At 34.6% G+C, this 26,228-nt stretch overlaps 1 protein-coding gene and 1 long non-coding RNA gene across 2 annotated transcripts in view; both read left to right on the top strand.

Moving 5' to 3' along the window:
* The window catches only part of LOC128990018 (uncharacterized), a 31,735-nt gene extending 23,769 nt beyond the window's left edge, over positions 1–7,966 (top strand). The window contains exon 2 of the long non-coding RNA XR_008490479.1: positions 7,207–7,966. This is a non-coding gene — a long non-coding RNA (uncharacterized LOC128990018). The remainder of the gene's footprint in view (positions 1–7,206) is intronic.
* Positions 7,967–21,429: 13,463 nt separating this feature from the next.
* Positions 21,430–26,228, top strand: part of LOC128988577 (rap1 GTPase-activating protein 1) — a 284,990-nt gene continuing 280,191 nt past the window's right edge. Inside the window, exon 1 of the mRNA XM_054409974.1 lies at positions 21,430–21,610. Within this exon, the coding sequence (XP_054265949.1) occupies positions 21,438–21,610 (173 nt within the window). The 5' untranslated portion in view covers positions 21,430–21,437. The remainder of the gene's footprint in view (positions 21,611–26,228) is intronic.

Here is a 26,228-nt window from a genome sequence, read left to right as displayed (position 1 = left end):
TTAAATTATTTTCAAACCAGTTTCGCATAGGGTTAGGTATCGTACAATGCTAGATTTAAAACAGTCAGTATTATACAAAATGTAAACAACTTTATCACTTTTGGATCAGCTTAAATAAACTTAGGATATGTTTGTCTTTGTAGAAACATTTTAAATTAGTTTACTATGTCTATATGCTATATTTTCCCAACTTCTCAATTATATAAACTGTTATACACTGTACAAATAAAATATAGCTTTCCCTCTACCATCAAAACCAAAGAGTAAAGGGGACACTAAAAATCTTTAAGCAACGTAATAGTTGATAATATTATTATCATTAATCATTATCAATTGAGTTGGGGACGACAACTAGGAACGTATTTTAACCCAGACTAGTGGTCGTCCTGTGGTCGAAACTCGACCAAAAATAATTAATGTACAGACTTCTCTATTTTCTCCCCACACTGTAAATAAAACATGTGATTGGGATTTCTTCCATTTGTTTTGATTTTCTGTTTACATTTTGTTGTTATTTCGTCACCATCATGGCAACCCAGTTGGTCCATGTTAATTTTTTGAAGTTTTCAAATTCGTTTTTTGTGCTTATTTTTTAGCCTATTTTAATTTATAAAGGGATTCTGCACATCTACAGGCAAATATCTTTTTAACAGAATGCGTAGATTTCCCCTGCGATGCACACGAGCTGAGAAAAAAGGTTTTAAAGAAACATGCTTGCCTATTAATATATAGATAGATAGATAGATATGAGTGAAGGATGTGTGTAGAATGAATTGAGATATTACCTGTACTGCCTTGGTACTGACTAAGATCAGCTGTTTGTTAGCCAGAACCATGTAAAATGTTTAATAATTAACAACTGGGTCCAGTTTCTAGCCATCAAAAACCTAAACAAACTCTTCAAAATTTAAGTGATTCAAAACAAAATTCTAAGAATAGCGGTGAATGCTCCCTGTTTGTTAGAAACAGGCATATACATGAAGAACTAGGAGTGGAGTCTATCTCGGCCTTTATTGAAAAAAACCACCTCAAAATTTCTAAAATCTTTAAACAATGTTCCTGGTGCATTAATTTTTCATCTTGGTGAAGCAACTGAGAACAGGAGGCTACGTCGAAGGCTCCCTCAAGATCTATTGGATGAATGAAGCCTAAAGACGATTAAATTATTCTCTAAATTAATTATGTTACAGGGTGTCTCAGGTTTGGGCGAACCCACGATGTTGTTATAGTTAATTTCTTATTAATTTTGTTAACACTTCTGTGTATAATGTCTACATTGAACCAGAAATAAATGCCGTAAAAAAAAACCTACTGACAATTTTCAGGATCGATCCAGAAACATTTTAAATCCAAACGAGCATTATAACCACTCAGATATTCAGTCAGCTTGCTCAATGATTTTAGCATCTAGCATATACTTATGGAATGTAACACAAACGGTTTTCTCCTAACCAAATATTCTATCTGTGTATTTACTAATTATACAGAAATAACTAATTTTAAAAATCAGTACAGTATGTTTTTATGGTATCTCCTAGGCTAAGAAACAACAATTTGTAAAGTTCTCAATACCAAATAATAATATAGTTCCAGCAACAAAACTCTCAAACCTGTTACACACTATATTCCAACTACAAACTTGTGTTTGCTCTGCTAGGTAAAGGCGGGATTAAGCTCCACGAGATAGACATGTTCAGTTTAAGTGGGAGTTTAAGGTTTAATCTTGCAAATGGGATCGTTCGGTGAACTGAACCACTGAGCCGAGTCCTCAGACCTGGTCCTGGTAAATAGAGCTTCTCTCCCAACTCACGTGTGCAGGGGTTCAACATAAAACGTTAAATTTACAAAGACACCGATTTTAAATGAGTAGTTTGATACTCTTAGTTTGCATATTTATATTTGTTTCAAGATATGTCTATGGCAGTTTCATGTAAAATGTGCCATCCTTTATTAGATTTCTTCGCTAGTACTTCCTTAGAATTATTAACATTTCACGCATTTTTTATATTTATTTGTGGTTTGTAATGGCAAATTTAAAAACAACGGTTTTTACTTAGACCTCCTACTGAATCCTTTAAGTAAACTGTGACGTGATCTTAAAACACAGGTTTAAGTGTATATAGTCTTACTATTATTTTTATTGTTCTGTAATAAAGATTTGAGTAGCTTTGAAACGACTATTAGTAATGAATACAAAGCCGAATATTTTAATCTTTTACTTCAATTGAAAATTTGAACTGTGGCTAAAACTTAAAGCTTTATATATACCGATTTTCCGATTATTATTCTAATTTTATCATGTTTATTTAGGACCTAACTGTATTTGAACTCCATTACTCCATGAAACGCCCCAACTAAAGTAGATTTATTGTTATTCTTCATTATAATATTTATATTAGTATATTTTACATAGTTTTGAATATACTTGTTGGACCTTAATGAATATACATAGCCAGAGACTACGGTAGGGTTTACTGCAATGCGGGAGCATTAACATTCGGTGATATTTCAACTTGGACCCGCTCCTCCAATTTATGATGGTTACACTAAAATCTCAACTGCTTAAACAGACACAAATGTAAAAATAGAATCGCATCCTTAAGTAATTATGCTATTGAAACACAATCTTTTTACGATAACTCTTAGTATTTCAGCTAATAATTTACTCGTACATTTAAATTACATATAAGTTACAGTACTAAGTTTTGCTATTTACCCTTTTCTACTTTGATGTACCAATGGTGGGTTATATCCCCTTCAAGTCGAACATTTTGGAATTCGTACCACTTACATACAATTATACACTTACATAAAAGCTTTTCAAAACCTCCCAAAAAAGAGTCTCTGGCAAATACAATAGAGAGCGAACGCAATTTTAAATCCAAGACAAAATTTCTTAATACAGTATCATTCAATTGCGATTTCTATTTCTTAGATCTCGTACTGAAATCTTTCCTATTTAGAAGTACTAGTGTACCTGTTGCTCGAATTCGAGCAATTGCGAAGCATTACAGGCGTTATTTTAAAACGCCAATTTAAAATTTCCAATGACTTTATAAGAGTCGACTCAAAGATTATGGAAATACTCAAGATGTACACAGCAGTTAGATATAACTAGTGGCTTGTAGGGGCAATAGCCCCTATATATATATATATTCTAGTAAATATTTTGTACAAATTATTAGTCTCATGGGTTACCCTACCTTGAATTATCGTTTAACATTTTTGTATATTATAATATGTATAAAAGTTATTACATACCTGCATAATGCAATTTTTTGATGTCTGTTCTGTTTAAAATATAGATTCCAAAGGACTGTTCATGTAGTGTGTTTATAATACAAACTTTCTAATCATGATATACGTCTAAGGAAGATTTTCAATAACAATCTTCATGACTATTAATTAAATATTTATCAATTCCTTTGAATATAGACAAATTCACTTAAATAAAACACATAGAGATAATGTCATCCTCCAAATTGTATAATGCTAATTATAACAAAATCTCTCTAAAAACAACAGAGTATAGTATCCATTTTAATCGAATCCTTGGTCTTTATTTTGTTCTAGTACTATTTTAACATCATCTGGCAACTTTAACCGGCTAAAAGCTACATAAAGTTGACCATGGGTAAACACGGGTTTTTTTCAAATAAATGCCAACTTTTTGAAGGTTTGGCCTTGGGCTTTATTTATAGTAATATCGAAAGCTAATCGCAATAGGAATTGAATTCCTAAACTTAAACGGCATATTAGGATCTTTAGATGTTAGTTTTATTTTTGGCATGAAAAATATGTTCCCTTTGCCTACTCCAGTAATTACTTCTAACTTTACACTTTTTTCAGACATACCTAACACAACTAATCTTATTCCATTAACTAATCCAGACCCTGGAAAAAGTCTATATTTCAGTTTATAATAGTATACATATTACAGTACATATTACCATATGCTTTAAATTAAATAAACCACATGTTTTTAAGTAACCAAAGCAGACATGACCTGGATTCCCATGTTATTTAAATGTAAATTATTTTATTACGTAACGACCTTTTGGTGCATAATTAAGAAAAATGAATAATTTTCCCCAAAACTTCATGCCCAGACCTTTAAAATGAGACCCCTCCCAGCTTTCTACGGCCTCCCGTTCGCTCACAATTTCATTGTAAAATTTTGGGCTTACGGAATTAGATATATAGATCAAAATTTTTTGTAAATATCTTATCTCTTTTCAAAAGCTGGCCTTGTTTTTAGTGTTTTCTACAAATTTTCCCCACTCATAGCGGCATTAGGTTGTCTATAATAACGATTATAAATGAAAAAAACATTATTTCTATTACTTCTACTGTACTTGGTTGTGTTCTATGACTTTCCTGTTTCCATTGTTTGCAAATCTGCTCTTTCAATTATTGCTCAAGAAATGTAGCACAGTGTTAATTCAGTTTGATTTTTAGTATATCAAATTATCCAGTATTTCTAACTGTTTTCCATTGTAATTTTAAAAATTACACCAACCAAGTATCGTCTACTACAGCTATGCAATACGCCAAAGAATATCGTCTACGTGCTATCTCCAAGAAGTGGTAAAAAAGGCAGAAACCAACCCATACAATAGATTTAAGTCAACTCCAAAAGAAATAATTTTAAGAGTTACTGTGATATTAGGATTTTCCACTGATTTGGTAATAGAACATTATATTGTAAAACATGGCACGATTCAGAAGAAAATCGATTTTAAAATCAGAAAAAACCCATTGCAAATAGGCTACTTCATTTTGACAAATCTAGTAAATCACAATTTAAATATTAACAGCTGTTTCATTCAAAAGTAGTGTAAATGTATGCATATGGTCGTAATGTAAACAAATCTGAAGAGGGAACTTTAAAGGCCTCTGGGGCAGAGCCCCAAGGAAATTTACCTCGTTTCTCTTTTGAGGGCTCACCTACAGACCAATACCTTTCTTTAGACACCCCTACCAAGTTTCTACACCCAGCCGTTCTCTCAAATTAGCTGTGACAAAAACCCCGTTTTCCTCCATAAGAATAGCATGGGATGGGACTTTAAAGGCCACTGGGGCAGAGCCCCGAGGGAATTTACCACGTTTCTCCTTTGATGGCTCATCTACAGACCAAGACCTTTCTTTAGACACCCCTACCGAGTTTCTACGCCCAGCCGTTCTCTCAAAATAGCTATGACAAAGAAAAACAGTTTCAAATTAATATATAGATTGCTGAAATAACATTATCGTGCTAAGAATTTTTCACAAATCGTTAACTACTTTCCTTGAAGCAATACAAAAACACTGTAAACACGCGACATATTCGAACATACATTACCGATCATAAAATATTACTATGTAAAGTAATGGTTACTGGGACATGCTAAGATATTACTTGTCAGGGAAGAGGTCTGAAACCATTTGTTTGGAAAATGGATTGGAAGCTCGTGTCGGCCCTACGTGCTGGGAACAGTAATGGCCGCTAATCGGATGAAATGACGTCATACCCGATACATCCCATACATACCCAATACATCCGATAGATATAGGACAAGTTCATTTGATATTCGATGTCTATGCAGCCTAGCCTGACAACTTATTTTTGACTTGTCAAAAACCTTTTAATTTCGTCATACACAATCAATCACATACTTAATAATATATCCGGTACATATAAATCTCATGCCTAATCTGACATCTAATGTTTCAATTGTCTATCAAAGACATGCGTCATACCCAAATACCCAATACATCACATAAATACCGAGTGTATATTCAATAGGTAGATATAGAACACGTTCATTTATATTATATTGTATGTATATGCAATGCGTAGTCTTTACAGCTTATTGTCTCAAATATCCCATAATATACCCAGTATATATATCAGGTGATATTCTATGCATACAAAATAACCTGTTTTGACAAATGTCTAATTGTCTTATCATTGCGATACACGTGGCAGACATATTCAGTATATCCGATAGCTATTGTTTGTATACTTGAGTTCAATCACAGTGTACGTTTTCTTTAATTTTAAACATGTTTAACTGAACAAATAAACCATCTTAAAATCCGCGTTGTCAACTAGTTGGCTCCAACTGTAATCATTCATTTGACCGTTGCATTTTCATTTACGAATATAAAACTATCGTAGTTCAATTGAACCAGATTAAAAAGTAATTTCAGTCCAATCTACGCCAGTTCGAGGCGCCAAATAGTCTGTTGCTGAATTAGGCCGAACGCCTACTTCCTGGCGTTAACACTAACGGTCAATCATGGATATTGCCCATATACATCATCAGGGCTTCATTGGCCGTGATGCAATCTGACAAACAACTTCGCAGCTTCTATAGGCTGTATGATGGAACCTGTCTCCAACCCCTCCAATAGGGACTCTCCTGGGCATTAAAACCTTAACCAGTTAACAGGTTTAGTTCTATTTAATTTAATTGGCCAATGGTTTAAGGCTCAGCCCAGTTCCAGGTAGAAGAAGAGTAAGGAGCAGTATTCATCTTACAGACTATAGAGACTATGGTTCTTAATTAAGCGTCATGCACATTGTATTCACTACACATTGTGGTATTTTCCTACCCAATATCAAATACTTATCGTAATGGTTCTATAGTCATCTTTATTTGTTCCGAACTGCGCAGTTCGCAAACTGGTTCGTATCGGCTTGTTGCACAAGACTTGACCAAAAAGGATAATTTTAAAAGATGACCATAAAGGTATAATTAACGCCACTTATTGTTAAAAAAGTTTTTGGTAAAAATTATAATTTATTATAATATTACAATTTCACAGGATATATTTTATAATCTATGTCTTAACTACTTTGATCAAAGCTGATCAATATTATGTAAAACAATTATGGTAAAACATATGTTTTCAAACAATTTAACTAATTTTGTGTTAAAGTGTTTATCTTTTTTGTCCTGACAATATTTAGGAGAACTCCTTAACGTAGGTAAGGTTTTATAATTTAAACTAGAGTATGTTGAAATCAATTACCCTAGTTTTAGTACCTAAACATTTTGAATTGATCAGGTTTCGCAGTTGTTAATGAGGATTAGGTTTGTTGGAGTCTGTTCAGCAAGGTCTTATCGCTGGTGTAGTGGTTGGTTAGGATGTTCTGGTTTGTTTGGGTACATTTGATCGATTGTGACCTCCTCCAGTTTCTCACACACTCTGTTGTTCCAGATCCTGAGATGACGTCACCCCAGGCCTCCCCGCAGAACAAGCCAGCGCCGACCTCCTCCCTGCCTCTGGGCAAGTGGCAGTTGATGATCCGCGAGTCTACTGTCCCCAGCCATCAGCTGGTCGCCTGGACCCGTGTCTGGAGGCTGGCCCGTCTCCTCCTGGACACTGGATGTTGAAACTCCCCGGACTCCTCAGGTTCATCGACAATATAGTTCTAGTACTTAGTCGCACCATTCCGTCACCCGACGGTGAACCTCCCCGCGTGTTGTTCTCATTCTGTGAATGATTCCCCTATGAGTTTCTCCGGGATCCTAGGTGCTATAAGCAATAACTATCCCCAAGCGGTCCAGTATACCGAGGTGACCGCTTGGGACATTAATAACCTTGTTTTTGAAACGACCTTTTTAGAACTGTATATATTTGTGTTCATCTTATTCGTGTTTTCTCAAATTCTACTAAACAGCATTCGTTCCTCACCAGTGCAATTTCAGCGGTCGCTGTGTCTAAGTTGTTTTCCGTCCCTCTCTCGAATATCCGTACCTGACAGATTTCAGTGGTGCCAACTAATATTTTATGTCGAGGCTGTGTGTAGCCCAAGTTACCACCCAGAGAAGGTTGGCACCCTTGTTACCACCTTCCTAATAGTATGCTAGAACTGTTTGTGGCTCTGTATAGTTTAACTCCGATGATATATTTTTATTTGTGTTGATGTTGACGTTGATATTGGTTTTGTAATAAATTATTAATTACCTAATTGTTATTCTGGCGTGTTATTATCCTGGCTTCTTCCTGAAATGTACAGATTAGTCAACTTTGAAAGATATACTATTGCATTTATACAAAAATAGAAAAGTCATTCATTTTCATTTTTTCAAAAGTCTCTGTGAAGGCTAAAAACTGTAAAAGATTGGCATATTTATTATAACAAGATGGTTTTACAAAAACATGTAAAACTGTTAACACACATTGTTTCCATAAATGTAAGTTACTTGTTATGAGAGAAAATAGGATAAGTCACCCAAAATAAACTAACCAATAATCATCACGTGACTGTTTCAGAATCAATAAAAGGCTCCCATGTGTGGAACAAAATACTATGATGCAAAATGAAGATGTTTTAAAAGTTATTACAAAAAAATTATGAGCTCAGTAAAATTAAAAGTTAAAACAAATTCAAATAATTACCAGCATTGAGCATGGGAAATCAATTATAAAAATAACATATTTTTTAAAATATATTAATTATTGTAAAATGGTGTTTTTATTACAGTATTTACTTGTAAGCTATTTTCAAAAGTAGTGTAGTAATATTATGTAGGTTAACCTTTAATGATTGTTTGAAGGAAAGCCCACTTTGTCAGGTTACTGGAGGTAAAGGTAATTATGACACAGACCAAAATTGAATTGGACTGTTGAATTCTCACCTATAAATTTAAATACAGTTTGGCACTATTAATAATGGAACAGTTTTGTACAAACTGGGGGCGGATTCAAAACCATGGATACAATCAGTGGTTACAATCTGAAATCGCTTCAGCTGTTGGGGATTGACTAATTATATCCTCCACTGGCTCTAGGAGGTTGTGTGGGCAATGGCGAGGAAGATCATCAGGGAATAGAGGAGGGGTGGGAGCAGGGTAGAGCAGCTGTAAAGCGGTTATGGAATATATTTTTTTTAATTTTAATAAAATTTTCTTTTTTAGTATTTGTTACTGTGATAGTTGATGGGACGTAAAGTAGGATAGGTCACAATCGAGTTTTCCCTCAGTTTGACCAGGTTAAAAGGTTGGAGAATATGACAGAAAGCAGTAACATACGTCAGCACCTCTGCCTGTGGCTTAAATTAAACAATGTTCATTTTTATTTCAAACTGGCTATAACTTAGCATGGGAAAAACTGTCTAATCCGCTCATAGCCAAGGCTGGAATAAGGCTGAATCAAGCGTCGTCTTCAAAAGGTTTGTTGAAATGATAAGATACTGTACGTCAGCCATTAAATACCAAGAATCTGTAATAGTGGAGACAAGTGCACTTTAAGAGAAGATTATATATAGCGTTGAAAAAAATAACATACATCTATATAAAGCTAACAAGGATCTGGGCTTTTGAGAAAACCATGCCGCACATCTATCAACCGCATACTTGAATGAGAGGTCTTTATATGAAACTTTCCCTTAAAATATCAGGTTTTCGATAAACCCTCTCCAAAGGGCAGGCGACACTCAGCGTGGCCTTGGCAGGAACCTCAATTAAACGACTGTATTTAATCACATTTAAAATATTGGAGATACATCAGCTGTTGGATTTATTTTAGTTTGATCGTTTACTTTCCCTTGAGTTAACCTTTTGATTCTGCCATAGACTTCTATATTGCATCAAGAGAAGTGACGGTACGATTTTCTTAATGTTAGATAGTGTTCAAACCTTTAAATTATGTTTCAATTGTTTGCTGTTTAGTTAAGTTTTATATATTTCAAAAACCCAGCAATTAGTGTTGCAGTCAAATAGTGTGTATGTTACAAAAGAACCAGAGATATTTTACGGTGCCTTAATGTTCCAACAGGTAAAAATGTATCTGTAGAGTATTTTCCTTGTGACATAGACAGTGAAAATCAAGAACAAGCGCTTTAATCATCCAGCAGTTTGCATTGGAATAGGCGGCGAGGAATCGCCATATCTTCTCTGCGTTCTCTCCCCGTGGTGAGGCCACAGTACTACGGTTAAAGGACCAAGGACCATCTCTATACAGAGCTGTAAGTTTGGACATTTAAATCATAGAATAACTCTATATTTTTAAATATGCTTAAATCCATTAACAACAACGATCGTTTCCTAGCAGCTGACACCTATCTAATAACAACTAATCTTGAATCTAATAGGTTAACTTCACCTTTTAGCTAACCAATCAACCTACTTACTTGTGTCTTAAATGCTCGTTTTCCATAGATGTTTGTGATGCTGGGAGCTAAAGCTAATGAATAGTTTGATATTTAGATTAGCCGCCTAACTTGAACCTTGACCGATAAAACGGAGGCAGAACTCGACTTTACCTTTCACCGGCTCGATCAGCTGTTCACGATCAGCTGACTCGCTACAGTAAATTATAATACTAACTTTGTTTATTATTGGTAGAACTACAATTCCTTCCCCACAATTTAAAGTGGTCACCACTTCGTTAATATAAATATAATAGAGGCATCGACACGACGAGCTGACATAATTACCGATTTATGTGCCATAGTCACCACAAAATTCGTCACCAGTTTTCGGTCGTGGTTGAATTTTGAGCCATCCACACAAAGAGCCAAGGTAAATTACTGGTGTCCAATGCTAACCTACCCAGTTAAATAGGGTGGACATTATGTAATCTATAGTATACTGTATAACTTCTTGATCAGCATCGTACGTGTTATTAAGTTATCTGATAGCACAAAAAACACGTCAAATCATACTTATGATAATATATTTACACTTATACTGTTGACTCACAAGACGGTAATTCGTCTATCGGGTCTGATGATGATTGGAGTGTCCAATCGAAATAAATCACTACTTACCATCTTTTATATGTATTTACCGTATTGTGAGTAAACAGTATAAGTGTTATTATAAGTTTTATTATGCGTATATTATTGTTAGTGTTATTTGACGTGGTTTTGTGCTTTCAGGCAACTTTAGTATCTATATGACAAATCCTCCATCTCGGAGACAAAATTAAGGGAAATGTATTTCCAGACAGTAGCACATTCTGTGACTCATTTAACAATATGAAATAGAAAATTTGCTACAGCTGGTCCATATAAATGGAACGTCTACTTCACTATCGAAAAGTCAATAATTGTATCAATCAATTGCCAATCAAGTCAATTTTTGTTAGCGCACTTCAGCATTAACTACTGAAGAAGGAAGGAGTTTTCAACCGAGATTCCTCCATTCGAAGGTAGATGACTGATTGTGTGACAGTTTGGGAGTGAGAGATTAAGATATCATTATCTAACTCTACCTGCTGAAGACAGAGACAATGAAGATGACGAGTGATGGGTCGGTCAATGAACCGAGATAATACACATTTATAAGAATTCCACTGCACATGGTGGCCGAGCTTGGCTCTATCTACAAACCACTCTGGCCCTCAATATGGTTAAGACATATCGAAGTTAGGTTTATAGTATAACGTTAATATTTTAGGAAATTCCCGTTGTTTTTATCAGGAGCTTTATTGAATTTTAAAAGTTTATGATGTAAAATAATACTGTAATCGTGGCTTCTTATGCACAAGTGGGTTATTTATTTTAAATAAAAAAAAATGAAGTCACCGAAATAAACGGCATTTAATGAATTACATTTCGCCATTTTGCGCTCCTGCTATTGCACCCTTTAAGCTTTGAGAAAAGTTGAGGTAGGTAGTGACTACAAATTAGGAGTTCATCAACTACAGTACTGTATATGTTGATATTTTATACACACGCAGAAGAGTTAATTGAATATGAGTCAATACGAATTGGGTTTATACGTTATTGGTGAATAAAGTCATTGTTTAACTTACTCAATTTCTTATTAATTTAAATAAAAATTCAGACTGCTGTAAAGCCTGTGTCACACTTGGCTACTTACTAGCAGCTACCTAGTAGCAGCTACTGAAATAGCAGCTACTTTTCCTGTCACACTTATTTTGGTAGCGTCTATTCACTAGCTGCTACTACTAGTTTAGCTCAAGAGAGGTTATGTCCCAAAGACACGGATATTTTCTATACAGGTTCCAAAAATTAATCACATCTCCCCCACCCCACTTCGGATCACTCATGATTACTTCAGAAATTATTCAAAATGAACTAGTATAAACAAATCAGGCAGACAGCACGTGTTGCAAGTAGCCGCTAGTCTGCTATTGAAGCTGTCACACTGGGCGACAGTCGCTACTTGATAGCTGCTAGTTGGTCACGTGACTCACTAGCGCAGTTTAGTAGCACGGAAAGTTGGACATGTTCAACTTTCCATGCTAGTAAAATTTCACTAGCGCGCTACTCTTAGTAGCTGCTACTGCCTATGTCACATTGGCTACTTAGTAGCTGCTATTTCGCTAGCTGCTAGTAAAGTAGCGTAATGTGACACAGGCTTAATTCCAAAATAGGTTAGGACATACCTCTCGTTTTCAAATTTGATTGAATCACTGATGAACAAAAATTATTAAACAGCTGCTCATTTACATTAGTAGAATTAAAAACAAACTGGAAGTCGTTTTGAGAGGTTATCTTTACATGAAAAGTATTTTAGTTTTTTAGCTTAGAGTAACAAGTTGCAAAATGACGAAAAATTATGTATAGTTCCTCAAACTGCTTAAAAAAAGACTTTTGCATAGGTGTTTTATGTGTTGGTGATTTAAACTGATGAAAAAACGTCTGAAGGGTAAGTGTTGACTTAAATGTGTAAAGAATTATTAAACTCCAAATTGTAGGATTTCCTACATAATTACCTAATTCGGTAGATCAGTTACACTATGTTAGAAAGTTATTAAAAATACTTGTGTGTGTGCACCAAGACGTTTCATGTATGATTAATCAATTTCTTCACATAGGCCTAGCTAATGTTCACCGTTAAAAATTACGTTGAAACCATCTCAGATTCACATGTTTATTTTCCATGGTGATCCAAATTTTCTATTTCTGTAATCACTGTAACAGTTTATTATGACCTAAACATATAGACGAAGGATGTAAGAGGCAACATTGACAGGATACTGTGTTGACAATCCTAAAACCACATCCTAAATGTGGCCAACCTCGTCCTGGCACATTGTAAACGACCTCCTGTTATGTGGTTAAGCTCAACAATCTGAAGGAAAAAATAGTTTGATTAGATAAAAGTTCCAAATTTGTAAGAGGTAAATTGTCTCAACTGATTTTTGTGATGTTGTCTTAAGAGAAATTCTCAAATTTTAAGTGTTAATTTTTTAAATAAATACCTATGGATATGTAGACAAAGTTGAGTAGATAAACCAGCAGTTTTAGGCTGGTTCGAAACTGGACCCAGCTGTCCTCGTTCTTTGGTCTTTGATAAATGGACCTGTGTTACGTACTTATTGAATTAATAATTATAAAACATAATTGTAAGACCTATGGAGGCAGTGTGTTGGGGAGGCCAAGTACCATCTAGGGTACCAGTGGCCACAGCAGTAAGTAAGTAAGTAATTGTAAGAAACTAAAAATAAGTCTTGTTTTAATTCGTCATCAATCTTAGAATGTAAACATATTAACAGCTGTAATATATTAAAAATAGGATTAAAAATTAATTAACTGGTCCAGAATTATATAGATATAAAACAAGATATAACAACCTGTCTATGAAATCTTCTGGTATTGGCATAGATTAACCAATAGAAGAGAGCATGTTTTATCAATGATATTAGTAAGGAACTAAACTGACACCTCATTCACTCAATTGTCGCCCACCTTCGCCTTATTCAACGCTTTTTGGCTTTTGACATCCTATACATATCTTTTCCTACAGTTACCTAACAATGTACATGTTCTCTCACTGATTAGAAAAAGCAAAGTGACCAATTCCCTCATCAGTGAGACAATGTTAACATTGTCTCACTCTAATTACTTTGTCTCGCTCCAGATTTGCAACGTGAAGGCACGAAATAGTGAGCGCGTAACATGCAGGCAACGTCGTATGCGCGCGAAATACGTTGGCAGCACTGGCTGTAAATCAGCTGGTCAGCTGTTGTACTGTTGTATTTGTCACTTCACATTAAATGTTATATTAAAAGTTCACTTCTATGTAAAAATAGGTTATGTTTCTTCATAAATTTATTTGTTTTATGTTTTATGGTAACTGTAGGAAAAGTATAATGTGCAACTCGAGTTCAAAGTACAATTGCCTCACTCGAGAAACCATTCCTCACTCGCCTACGGCTCGTGAGTAAGGATTTCTCTCGAGTGAGTCAATTGCTCACTTTTCTCACTAGTTGCACAAATAACTATAGCAAATCTGTATATTGTAAGAGAACATTGATCTATTTTATATTCTACAAACACTTCAAAAATTTCTGTCCTGAGTTAGATTCACGTTTGATAACAAATACGGCATTGGGAATTTATATAATGTAATATACATATGTCTGATACAGGAAACAGATCATTAATTTGACCATCTACTCCTTTAATATATGATTTTATTGATCACTCGCGGTAACGGCGTGCTACGCTCAACAATAACTCACAAAAGTAAAAACCACATTTTGTATATTTTAATAGTGATATCGTTCAAATTTGAATCATAAGTGATAAGAGGATAGTGGATGGGTTACATGTGTAATATCGGTTTAGCATGTGAGCTTCAAACAACAAATATTAACAATGTATAATACATGTTTTGCATTTTCTTAAACAAATTAATTATTATTAATTAGGTACCATACTATTGTTATTTAATTATTGTTTTACCTGTATATACACATAATAGACTTCCCGTGTAATGTAAAACTTGAACCCAAAAATGTGGTGCAATCTGTTGGGGTAGCGGATTTTTATCCCCCTGGAATTTTGCAAACGAGACGTCACAAACCAGGGGGTAACTAACAACTAACAATATTGTGTCAAGTGATAAATCAATCAGCAGTTTGCTATGATACTGCATTTATTTTAATTAAAGTTTCATACAAATAAACTAGTACCTTTAAGTGGGATGACCTGAACGTCATCTATTTTCTTGACTTCAAATTACATTACATGCTATGTATATTTTGAGTATACAGTAGTTAATACTATTTACCCCTTATCATCGAACAAGGGAGAAACCCTATCCGTATTGCTACCAGTAGATTCTGTATATTTCTGTAGTCGTGGTAGTTCTTTCCAGCGCCGATAGGTGGCAGCACTTGCTTGAAATATAGTTGCTACAGTTGTAGTTTATTGATTTTATTTTCATCCTGGGGTTTTCCATTTTTTTCGGCACCACTTTTTACATCAGGATAACTAGTAGTATCTTAATACTTTTCCATTGAATAGTAATAGTGTTTAATTTTGTAAATAAATTTGACTTGAAATACAACCTTCAGGAAGTAAAATACTATTAAGAGGGATGTTAAAGCAAAATAGCATGGGTATCAAGCAAAAGCAGGCCAAGTTTAGGCCATAGGGTAGGTCATTGACTGCGTACAAAAATCAATGGTTCGTATGGTTATACAGTGCGGTTAGTAAAATTAAAAGAAACAGCTGACTAAGTTGTAAATGAACTTTATTGACAACAATGCTTTGTAAAAAAAATATACAAAGCAAAAGACCACAATATAATACTGTATGGACTTTGAGTATTATAAAGGAACACATAAAATATTTTAGTACGATATTTTTGCATAAAATATAAACTATAAATCTACAGTTTTTTTTATGATACATGTCAAGATTTTTTTTACATATGACCACCGATCAATAGTGTCTTTGCAGGAAACCAATTTGTATAATAATTTGTAATTATGTCTGCGTATGGAATATAACCAACAGTTTAAACAATAAACTAATAGCATCCTTTATATCAGAAAACAGTAGAAGTATTATGTGATGAACGATTAGCTTTTGACAGTTTAAATTATTTATTCTATAAACCCAAACGAACTTTAAAAATTAACCCTATCCTATTTAACTACCCCTCCGCAGACAACCTGCAAACTAAGCGAACTTCGATTTGTCTGATGGATTTTTCCATAAATAATACGTATTCTTTTCTCATTAAATAAAACTAGATTTATCGAATACAGTACTTAAGTTTGCTTGTACGGGGAAGGTAAAAAGTGTTTTTGACCAAATGTAAATAAATAGTATGGGGTGAAATAGATAAACTTGCCAAATTTGATCGACATAAACAAGCAAACTATAAAAGTTGTCTTTTTCTCCATAACAATACTGTAACATGGGAATCTCAAGTGGAAAGTTATTTTTGGAATTTTTCTGTAACGTTTAATTACAGCATTATTGTACTACCGATATTGACTTTATTAATTTTTTCTAAAATACTTTATTTCATTATGTATTAGTATTGTGGTATAATTACCTCGTCAAGTAATCCAAATGATGTGATGTTAGGCTAAAAACCTTCATGTTTCGCCGTTAGTACGGCATCGTCAGGGTACAAACACAGTAAGTAATTATACCACAATATTATAGTCATTCATAGTAATCCAGGGGCCATCAACATGGAATTTAGTATTAGTATTATTGGTAAGAAAAAAGTGACTTTTCGATTTTTTTTTACTTATTTTGGCTGGACAAGCATGTTTCGTATTCCTAACATTGCTCTTAGTTCAAGCTCCCACCGACAGGTGGCTCTGCCTGTCGTAAACGTGGTAAATACGCAATACAGCAATGTGTTTTAAAATACTAATTCTATTGAGAAAAGTACGCTTCCTAAACATCTTATTTCTTTAAGTTTTTTTACACATTTTTCTCATACATTGATTGCACAACTTAAATTCACTTTTAAGGCGATTCGTTAGGTACCCCCATTGACTTTATATCTGTACCACACTTTCAATGAACTCCAATACTTCAAATTTAGTAGTAGTTTAATATCAAAAGTGTAAGAAATCGTAAACTCTAGAAAAATATTGATTTCATATTTACCCAGGTGGGTTTTGCAACAAACTAACATAACATAACCTAAAAAACAAACGCTCTCATATTACCTCTTAAACCAACTGGTCGCCATTCTTTATGTATTGTTAAAAGCTGCTATTAAAATTTACTTTCATACAACCAGATTGAAAATGAAAACTAGTTGTCTACCCTTTGGTGTTTTGGCGGGGTTTTCTAAGGGGGGGGCTCCCTATTCTGGTCCTGTATGTGATTTAGTTGAACAACTTATCTGTTGTTTGTTTCGGCGAAACTAACTATATGGTCGCTAGTGTTAAAGGCCCGTTCACACGGGGCGAGTTTACACGCATCGATATGTAGTAGTTTTACTCAATGTTGTTACAATGTAAACTCCCTAATCCTGCACCTTAGCGTGATTTACACGCTCACATTATTGTTTATGCAAACGTGTGTACACAGCTGTTGTGCGCAGATTGAAACATACGCAAACAATTGTAGATAGATGTGCGCATTTCGATGTACATTTTTTTGCCTTTTTAACCGACTTCCCCACTACCAACAAAAGGAGGAGGTTCTCAATTTGTTTGTGGCGATGTTTTTTTTTTCTATGTATGTTCACCAATTTCTCTGTGATTCTTTTACCGATCAGTGTGGTTCCACCACCAAAATAACCAAGAGAGTTTCTATTTGGTACCTTATATATTATGTTTAAGTATAATATTTGTTTCGGTGAAAAATGCTGAAAACCACAAATATTCAACATTTATTTTGTTTACATTTGTGCAGATTGTTTACATTTGTGCAGTGAAGGCAATAAATAATAATAACATTCCTACAGCTGTTAGTTGAAAGCATTTAAATGCTACAGACAATTCTTCATGAAACAGTTGCTTCATATTGATCAATTAACTATTTCTTGCCATGGAGCCTAAATGAATTACATTGAGAAAAATTCATTTTGTTTTGGTTACTATAAAAAATGTATTTTAACGTTTGACCTGATTTGTGTATATAGTAATTCTGTTTTTAGTATTGAATATTCTGACTTACAAAAACATATATGTTTCAGTGAATAGCTGTATGATATTGACAAATAAAGGTGTATTGTGAAAACCAAAGCATTCGAAAAACAGGTCTAAATATAAATTAAATGCAATTATTCCTTACACGACCTAAGAAGTGTGACAGTGCATAATCGTCAATTGTCTTAAAAGTGTTAAATATTTTAATTACTAAACATGCATTTGTAGATGTGGAATGTTTATTAATATTCTCTGCCCAGTTACTATAACAAATCAATACTATTATGCCTGCTCCGGAAAGTCCTAGAGGAAGATGATTTGCAATTTCGACTAGGCTATATCTTGAGCTAATAAAACCCCCTACATGGCTTACACCACTTTTAGCTGAACCAATCTTTCATATAATATTTTCCAAAGGTACTATACGTGATAACGACCAATTTTCGACTTTTGAGAGATTTTTTAGTGATGGTAGCTGAGGAATAACTTTCATATTGTTCCAAAAGGCTTGAGACGTTACTGTATTTCTTTTTATAATGTAGAAGTACACCGATTGCAGGAGCCAGGAAACGATGATGTCTGACATTTCAATGTATCTAGAAAAGACAATTAGTTTTTCATTAGGCCTAATGTAATGGACAACTTTTTCTTTCTTAAGGAATAGCTAAAAATGTTTATTTTTATACCCATTGATTATGTAACCTGAACAGGTGACTCAAGCAGTTTTAAAATAATGATTGTTCTGTGGAACTTTTGATTGTTTCAAACAGTTTTGCTTATCAAAAAACCTCAAGTAATTAATATATAAAAAATTATACAGTCACTAAAAATCATGAAATAATTTATTTTTGTAAAAAAATACAACCGACTTCAAACGCTCTAAAAAGAATGAAATAATTGCAATAAAATAAACTTTTGTATTAGTCAAGCTCACGTATTTCAAGTCGGCGTGGCTCAAACTCCAAATATGATTAAATTTAAATATTGTTTGTGTATTTTGAAAATCAATAAATTGTAGATGGATAACATAAATATATAAAAAACATACTGAACTGTTTTGTTTATATATCAAAGGAAATATTTTCTTGTATTTTATGTTTACATCAGAATAAATGCATTATGGAAATAACACACACAAATGTTCTATATGAATAAGAAAATAATTTAGTTTGATATTATGATAGGGAAAATAAGTTAGTTTAGTATTAAAACGTTACTTTTCCAAGTTAGAAACATTTAAATGCGTTATAATCTTTTTAAAGATACTTGTTAATACCACTATAATGCCGATCTCTGATTACGGTAATAAAATAACACTTAACGCATAACTATGAAAAAGACATACATTTACATTACATTACATTTACATTTACATTTGTTGTCATGAGAGCCGAAGCCCCCTGACTGCTTACCCGGTACCTATCCTTCAGGACATACCCGGGCCCCATGATGTAGGCCGAAGCTTACGCATCAACCTTTAGCACATCATGGGCGGATGACTTAAGGTCATCAGGCTCGCCGGCTGCCGAAGCAGACCCTTCGGAAAGAGGGTTGCCCCTCAATCCTAACCAGGGATTCCGGCTGCTTGTTTAAGCGTCACTCCACCTGGGTTCCACTAGGTCGGAACCTAGAGGTCCATAGTAGAGCGCCCCGACGCATTTAGTGCAAGCAACACTCGGGACCTATCTAATCCCTGACAGGCAGAACCCGCCATCAATAGCCAGGAGGAAGGGGACCATCAGCACGCTGACGGGGGGAACCCCAACCTCCCATTTACACCGCTGCCCGATCGAGGCCTGACCCATTGCTGGGAACCAGAGATATCCAGAGCGATAGATCCCCAGATACCCCTGGCGGGCTCGGACCCAGCACCCGATCTACTTCGTTTGCCCGTCAGACCCAACATCACTGCCAGGCCATCAGGGTTTCCCAAAAGGAGGCAGGTATAGAAGTGGGACCCACCCGGATGAACCTATCCACCAGAGGTGGCGACACCCTTGACTCAATTGAGGTTCCGGGAAGAACCCCCCACACTCAAGATAACCATACCGTCCGTGCTCAGAGACAGGGATAGGTTTGCATAAGTACCTACAAACCGTTGCCCTCACACTGCGGAAAGTTACGTTGCCCTTGAGTGCCCTATGAAAAAGACATACAGATTAACACCTTTAGTTATAGATAGTCACCTGCAATATGGACACCCTCTTTCAATTTTGTATCAAAAATCATCATAGAGCCGCGCCAACTTAAAATACGTGAGCTTGACTAATACAAAAGTTTACTTTATTGCAATTATTTCATTCTTTTTAGAGCGTTTGAAGTCGGTTGTATTTTTTTACAAAAATAAATTATGATTCTCCCTGGTGGTTTATTCAGTGCGTCTATGAGCTTCTGGAGCTATGACGGATACTAGACAAAGACAATTTCTCGCAGAACTAATTGAAGTTTATAGAAGATGTGTGTGTGTGTGTGTGTGTATGTGGTAGGTGAAAATGGCTTATAACGATTAGTCGGCCACGTTGAAAAGGAAAATACACTCGATGATGACTGTTTACAGGAAATAACTCTTCCAAGTCAAATATTTATTGCGGTCAGGTTCCGGTTCCGCGGAGAAGACGTGTGCAAGCCTACCTTGTGGAGTTTATTTTTATTTTAGTTTTGCGTTATGACAATCTGAGAATAGGTAGATGTGAGCCTGGAAACGTGAGGCTAGGACAGTCTGGAGATGCACACATCTCTTGGTGCTATTGTATTGTAATGAGGTGCGCGCACAAAATGTGGGCAAAACAAACGTGTGTGTGTGGCTCGGGCTTTGATATATATTAAACTTGTTATCATCTCGTTTAATCTGAAGACCGTACTAACATTCAGAGAGCTATGATGTCGACCTAGGTTTCTCTTATACTTAAAGAATTTTTACTCTACAGTACACGCTATTGATTATAATTCAATCGTGTTATATAGTTAAACTAGTTTAAAATGTAATACATTTGAAGAAAAATAGTATAAATAATAGCACGCTCACTACATAAATCGAATAGAACTTTTACATATCGTATTGACAAACTGAATTTAACGTATATTCGTACTATTTACGTATATTGGACGGATTTACCTGTATGAGTCATTCGTAATTACAAATAGCAAGTATAAATTGTGTTTGTAAAGAGCCCATTGTCATAAATTACTACTTCTACTAGATGTGATAATTGATAAATTTTCTTTCGTGGAGCAGGTAGAATATTGTTCGCCATAAACAACTGGAAATTGTATTTTATTTTATAAACTTGGTCATTATATTTTAAAACCAACTGAGTTTAAGACACGGCTGAGCGTATGTTAACTGAAATTTGAGTGAAGTATGCGTGTTGAACGAAGTAAGATGCTTTCTTGTTACCTTTGTTACGAATCCCAAATCAGCTGTTTCTTAACCACGGCCGTTTATCCCAAAGATCAAAGACAACTCGCACCTTTACAACCTGTCCGATTCTCAGCTTATCACAACCAAGTGACGCAACAACCGATGCAACAGCTGATCGCCAGCTGATCTCGTCGCCATGACGACGGTGGGTGGCGCGAGAACCTCCCTTAGACAGTCGGTGCGGGGACGGTGGTCCATGTGGACGCATGACTCCCTCTACGACGACTACCCTCTGGACTGGGACTTGGACGTCAACCTAGAGTTGACTCCGCGGACCAAGCTGCACAGGTACTTGTCCGAGGGCCACAATGATCTGTTCCGGACCATGCATCCCCCCAGGCGGTCCACCACTGTCAACTTCCACGACAGGTAACTTGATCAGGACTTTTCTCTACGGTTGTTGTAAGACTATCCTCTTCAGCCTAGTAGGTAACGAATCAACTTCCACGACAGGTAACTTGATTGTGACTTTTCAATGGGGAATCACTTTTCTATGGATCAGTTCAAGGACTTTGTCCTCTTCAAACTTTGATAGGATAGGAAGTTGTATGGAAAAAACAATAAAGATTTAATAAAAAAAGTTTAACAGACACTTAGTATATTACAAATCAACTTCCATGATAAGTAACTTAATTGTGACTTTTTAATGAAGAATCAACTTTTTCTGAAACAGTTCAATGACTTTGTCCTCTTCAGCCTTTGGTAGGGTAGGAGATTTAACAGACGCCTAGTAGGTAACGAATCAACTTCCACGACAGGTAACTTGATTGTGACTTTTCAATGGGGAATCACTTTTGTATGGATCAGTTCAAGGACTTTGTCCTCTTCAAACTTTGAAAGGGTAGGAAGTTGTATGGAAAAAACAATAAAGATTTTAAAAAAAAGTTTAACAGACACTTAGTAGGTTACAAATCAACTTCCATGATAAGTAACTTGATTGTGACTTTTCAATGAAGAATCAACTTTTTCTGGAACAGTTCAAGGACTTTGTCCTCTTCAGCCTTTAGGAGGTTTAACAGATACTAAGTAGGTTACGAATCAACTTCCACGATAAAGAACTTAATCGTGTTTTTTCAGTGGGGAATGACTTTTCTGTGGTTGTTTTAAGACAGCCTTCGGTAGGACAAGAGCTTCAATATACGCTAAGTGGGTTACGAATCAACTTACATGATAAGCAACTGAAGTTTTATTTTATTTTCTTTTCCCCAACTCTCCTAGGAACCGTAGAGGGTCTGTGCATTATTAAATAGGCCTAGCTACAAAGCAATTGGTGAGTGGTGGGATTATAACCCGGGACCTTGGTGTCTTAAAATCCAAGTTTTACCACTAAACCAGTTCGCATCCCGGAGCTGAGTGTTGTAAAAGGGTTACTGGGTTTTAAATACTATTAGTTTTACTAGTAGTTTTGGCGAAAGAGGCTTAATGAAAACAAGATGAAATAGTTCATGTTGGGCAATGTGTCAATACAGAATTTCAGTTTTTTGTGTGTTTATCTACCGACACATGGTCATATTGTACGATTTTTGTAAGGGTTCAACCCCTGAACATAATATTACTATTTTGTTCTTGTGTTAGATAGCATAAAAAATAAACCCAATACAAATAACATCTGGGTCCAAAGTAGATCTAGCTTAATCGAACCAGCGAACTGAACATTTGAAGGCGATTACTATAAATAACCCAGACCATCTCAGCCTCTTGGCTACCCATACATTCACATAACAAATATTTAATACATTTTTTATATGTGAGATAGTTTCAGTCACCGCCATCAAGTAAAATGTACGTTTTAAAATTACTATAAAAGAATTAATTTCAAATTAACTCTAATACTTGGATTTATACCTGATGTACATCAAACTGTTGAATACAAACTGCAAACCCTCAACTTTTACTTCGTTCTGTAAACGGATTTAAGTCCGCAAGTAGGGGCGAAGTGGCTTGACTTTGCCAATGTTTGTTGTAAGTTATCTTGTGCAAAGTTAGACCAGGTTAGTGGCCATAATAGCTTGGAGTGGAAACCAAAATGATTCTCCCCCAGGGGGTAGTTTTACCTTACACCTCTGTTGGGTTAGGCGCAACGGTGGAATAAAACATTATGTGAATGTTGCTGTAATACTGCTGAGTATAATTTTCTTATACCTTTTAGTTATAATTTTATTTGTAGAGTTTATTTTAGTAATAGTTTTGTTGGTGTTGCATCATAAAATAAAATATGAACAAGTTAATTATGCACTTTGTTCATACCAGATTTGATACTGTTCTAAATGTAGAGTTTACTTTTACGAAAAGTGTGTGTCTCGGTTTTACTCTACGTTTTAGGATTTTATTTTTTAAATTTATTCTATTCTATATTTGTTAGATCCTCCAACTCGTCTGTTTTCATTCCCATTTACTTAAGATCAATATGGTTTGTTATGTTGATAAAAACGTTCCGTTCACATAAGCGCACTGGACAATTTACGAATCGTACTTTAAAACCATTCATTGTAGCCTACTCAAAGCTACGGATTGACATATGACTAGACAGTTTGTTAGTACATTAAAACAGCTGATTTAAATTACATTCAGTAAAATACTGTACCTATTTTATCAATGGTAGATCCCAAATGTCCTGCAATACTTATTATTTTATTATTATCTTATTATTTCTACTTATTATTTTATCAATAATCTTCACACGAATCTTTGCCTGTTGTACTTTATTAAGATCTTATATTGGCTTGTTTATACATATATAGGCCTACTATAATCCTTCGCATACATTTAAGTTGTTGTTCCGTAATCATCATGACAACCCATAAGCCTAATGTTAAAATTAGAAAAAATTATGTTAGTTTAAGTTGTATATGCATTATTAAATTGAAATTCGTTCATTTAAGAACGTTCCCACTGTTTTTCCAGATAACCTTGGAGAGTTTGGCTAACATATGGTTTGTCGTTATTGCGTGATGTCGCTACAAAGTTTATATTAGCCCGATCTCAAAATTACTTATCCTTCATTATTAACTCAAATTTTCCTTTAATTTGAAATCTTTCCAAAATGTTGCCTCTAGCCAATTCATGGCCCAAAACATGTTTATATTTCTTTCACAAAAATGTCTGTAACTTTAACTCAGGTCCCTGTTGTTTTTATATTTACCACCCAATGTGTGCGTCGCGGCAATGTTGGAGAGTTCCACACACGTAGGCGGACTAGTGCTTAATCTCCTAATATATTGACTCATCACATATTCTAACCACAATCCCATGCTTTCTGTAGTGAATGTAAGGGATATATCAGCTTTAAAAGTCATTATAAGCTAAAAGGTCAAGCATTTTTATTCGTGATGTTTATGTATGTGTTTAGAATTATACCTCTAACTTTAATACATTTTCTGGGTTTCAAAAAAAAATTATGTCTTATTAATATGTTTTCCTTCTTACCTTTTCTCCCTACACATAGTGGAGAAAGTATTGTTGTCGTAAAATATTTCGAGTTTGAGATATATGTGGAAATATCCATTTTGGGAACACAAAAAAGTAATTTTCGAAATGATGTCTGTGTATGTGTACTTAGCTACAGAATACTCCTGTGGTCCGATTTTGATTAAACTTGGTATGTGTGCACTAGCCATTATATACAAGTTGGTTAGACATTTTTATATTTCTATTGTTTACAAATATAACTTAAAATATAATGTGATAAGCAGCATAAACCAATGTACCTTTAAAGATGTTGATGTTAGTGAACCGAAAGATTTACCATATCAAGTTTACCATATTATGTTTTCTGTTCCCTTTTTGAAGTCACTCAAAAACGATGATTTTGCGGACGATATGGGAAGTAAAAACGGCTGTTTTCCGGACAGTGTGATAAAAAGAGTCATAGAGTTAATAAGGTTTCCAAACTTGTTTTCACCTTGACCTTACATACATTATTAATTGATACAACTTGGCATTCCATTCAGATGTTGAAGTTGTAAGAAGTATATTTGAATCAAAATGGAGGTAGTTGAGTTAAGTTATCAAAAAGCGACAGATTGCGCTGAAGTAGCTGATTTCTGTCAAATATCAAATTTTTTTAATAAGTCAAACTGATGAAAGACTTTAAAGGTGACTAGGTAATTGTTGAAAGATATTAGCAGCAAACCCAACATACAACAGTTGATTAATACGTTGAACCATACAGGCCACCTAAGGACATACCCATTGTGCTTATATTGTTTGCCGCGTCACAAACATTGACTTTCGATGATCAAAGCAGACTTGTGATCTAGCTAGTTGTGCAATTTGCCCCCCCTCCCTCCAACCAAAGCCACCTCGCCGTGAAAATTGCATATTTACCTTCAATCGACCTCTCAGGGCTTCCTAGTCGAATTACTCTTTTTCAAATTAAATTGAACTTAATAATCAGAATTGCATTTGAAGGATTTCGTATTAAATTTAAATCAAAATATGCTACATTATTATTCAATACATTTATAATTTATTTCTTAATGCGTGTTTGACTTGTATTTAAATATCTATTTTAATTCAATTAGTTTCGTTTTAGAACTCATTGTACTATTAATTTACTAAGATTTAAATTTGTTGCGCTAATTATTCTTTTTTAGATTGGTAATTGATGTGAGAAATAAGCGACTTATTTGGAATAAAAATGAATAATAATACGAAAATATTATTTTAAATAGGTACCTTACGTTTTACACAAAAATGTTTTCGCAAGTATACTATATTCAATATTAAACTACACACATCGTTTAACTTTTTATACTTCAACATTGACTCCAACCCCTATAAAATATGTTTTAGACAATATTCGTAGCCTGGAAACAAATTAGGTTCAAAAAATAACACGAGTTAAATAACATATTTAGTAAAATATTATTACAATGTCTAAACTAACACCTAAAATACAAGGCATGTTACATTACATGAATATTACATGCTAATACACAATGACATCATAATCGTTTTAATGGTAAACCTACAGTACATGCAAATG

This window comes from Macrosteles quadrilineatus, unplaced genomic scaffold, assembly GCF_028750875.1.
Source record: "Macrosteles quadrilineatus isolate MER2022 unplaced genomic scaffold, UCM_ALF_1.0 Scaffold_3__2_contigs__length_128488019, whole genome shotgun sequence".
NCBI lineage: Eukaryota > Metazoa > Arthropoda > Insecta > Hemiptera > Cicadellidae > Macrosteles > Macrosteles quadrilineatus.
This window is presented reverse-complemented; position numbering and strand designations above follow the sequence as displayed.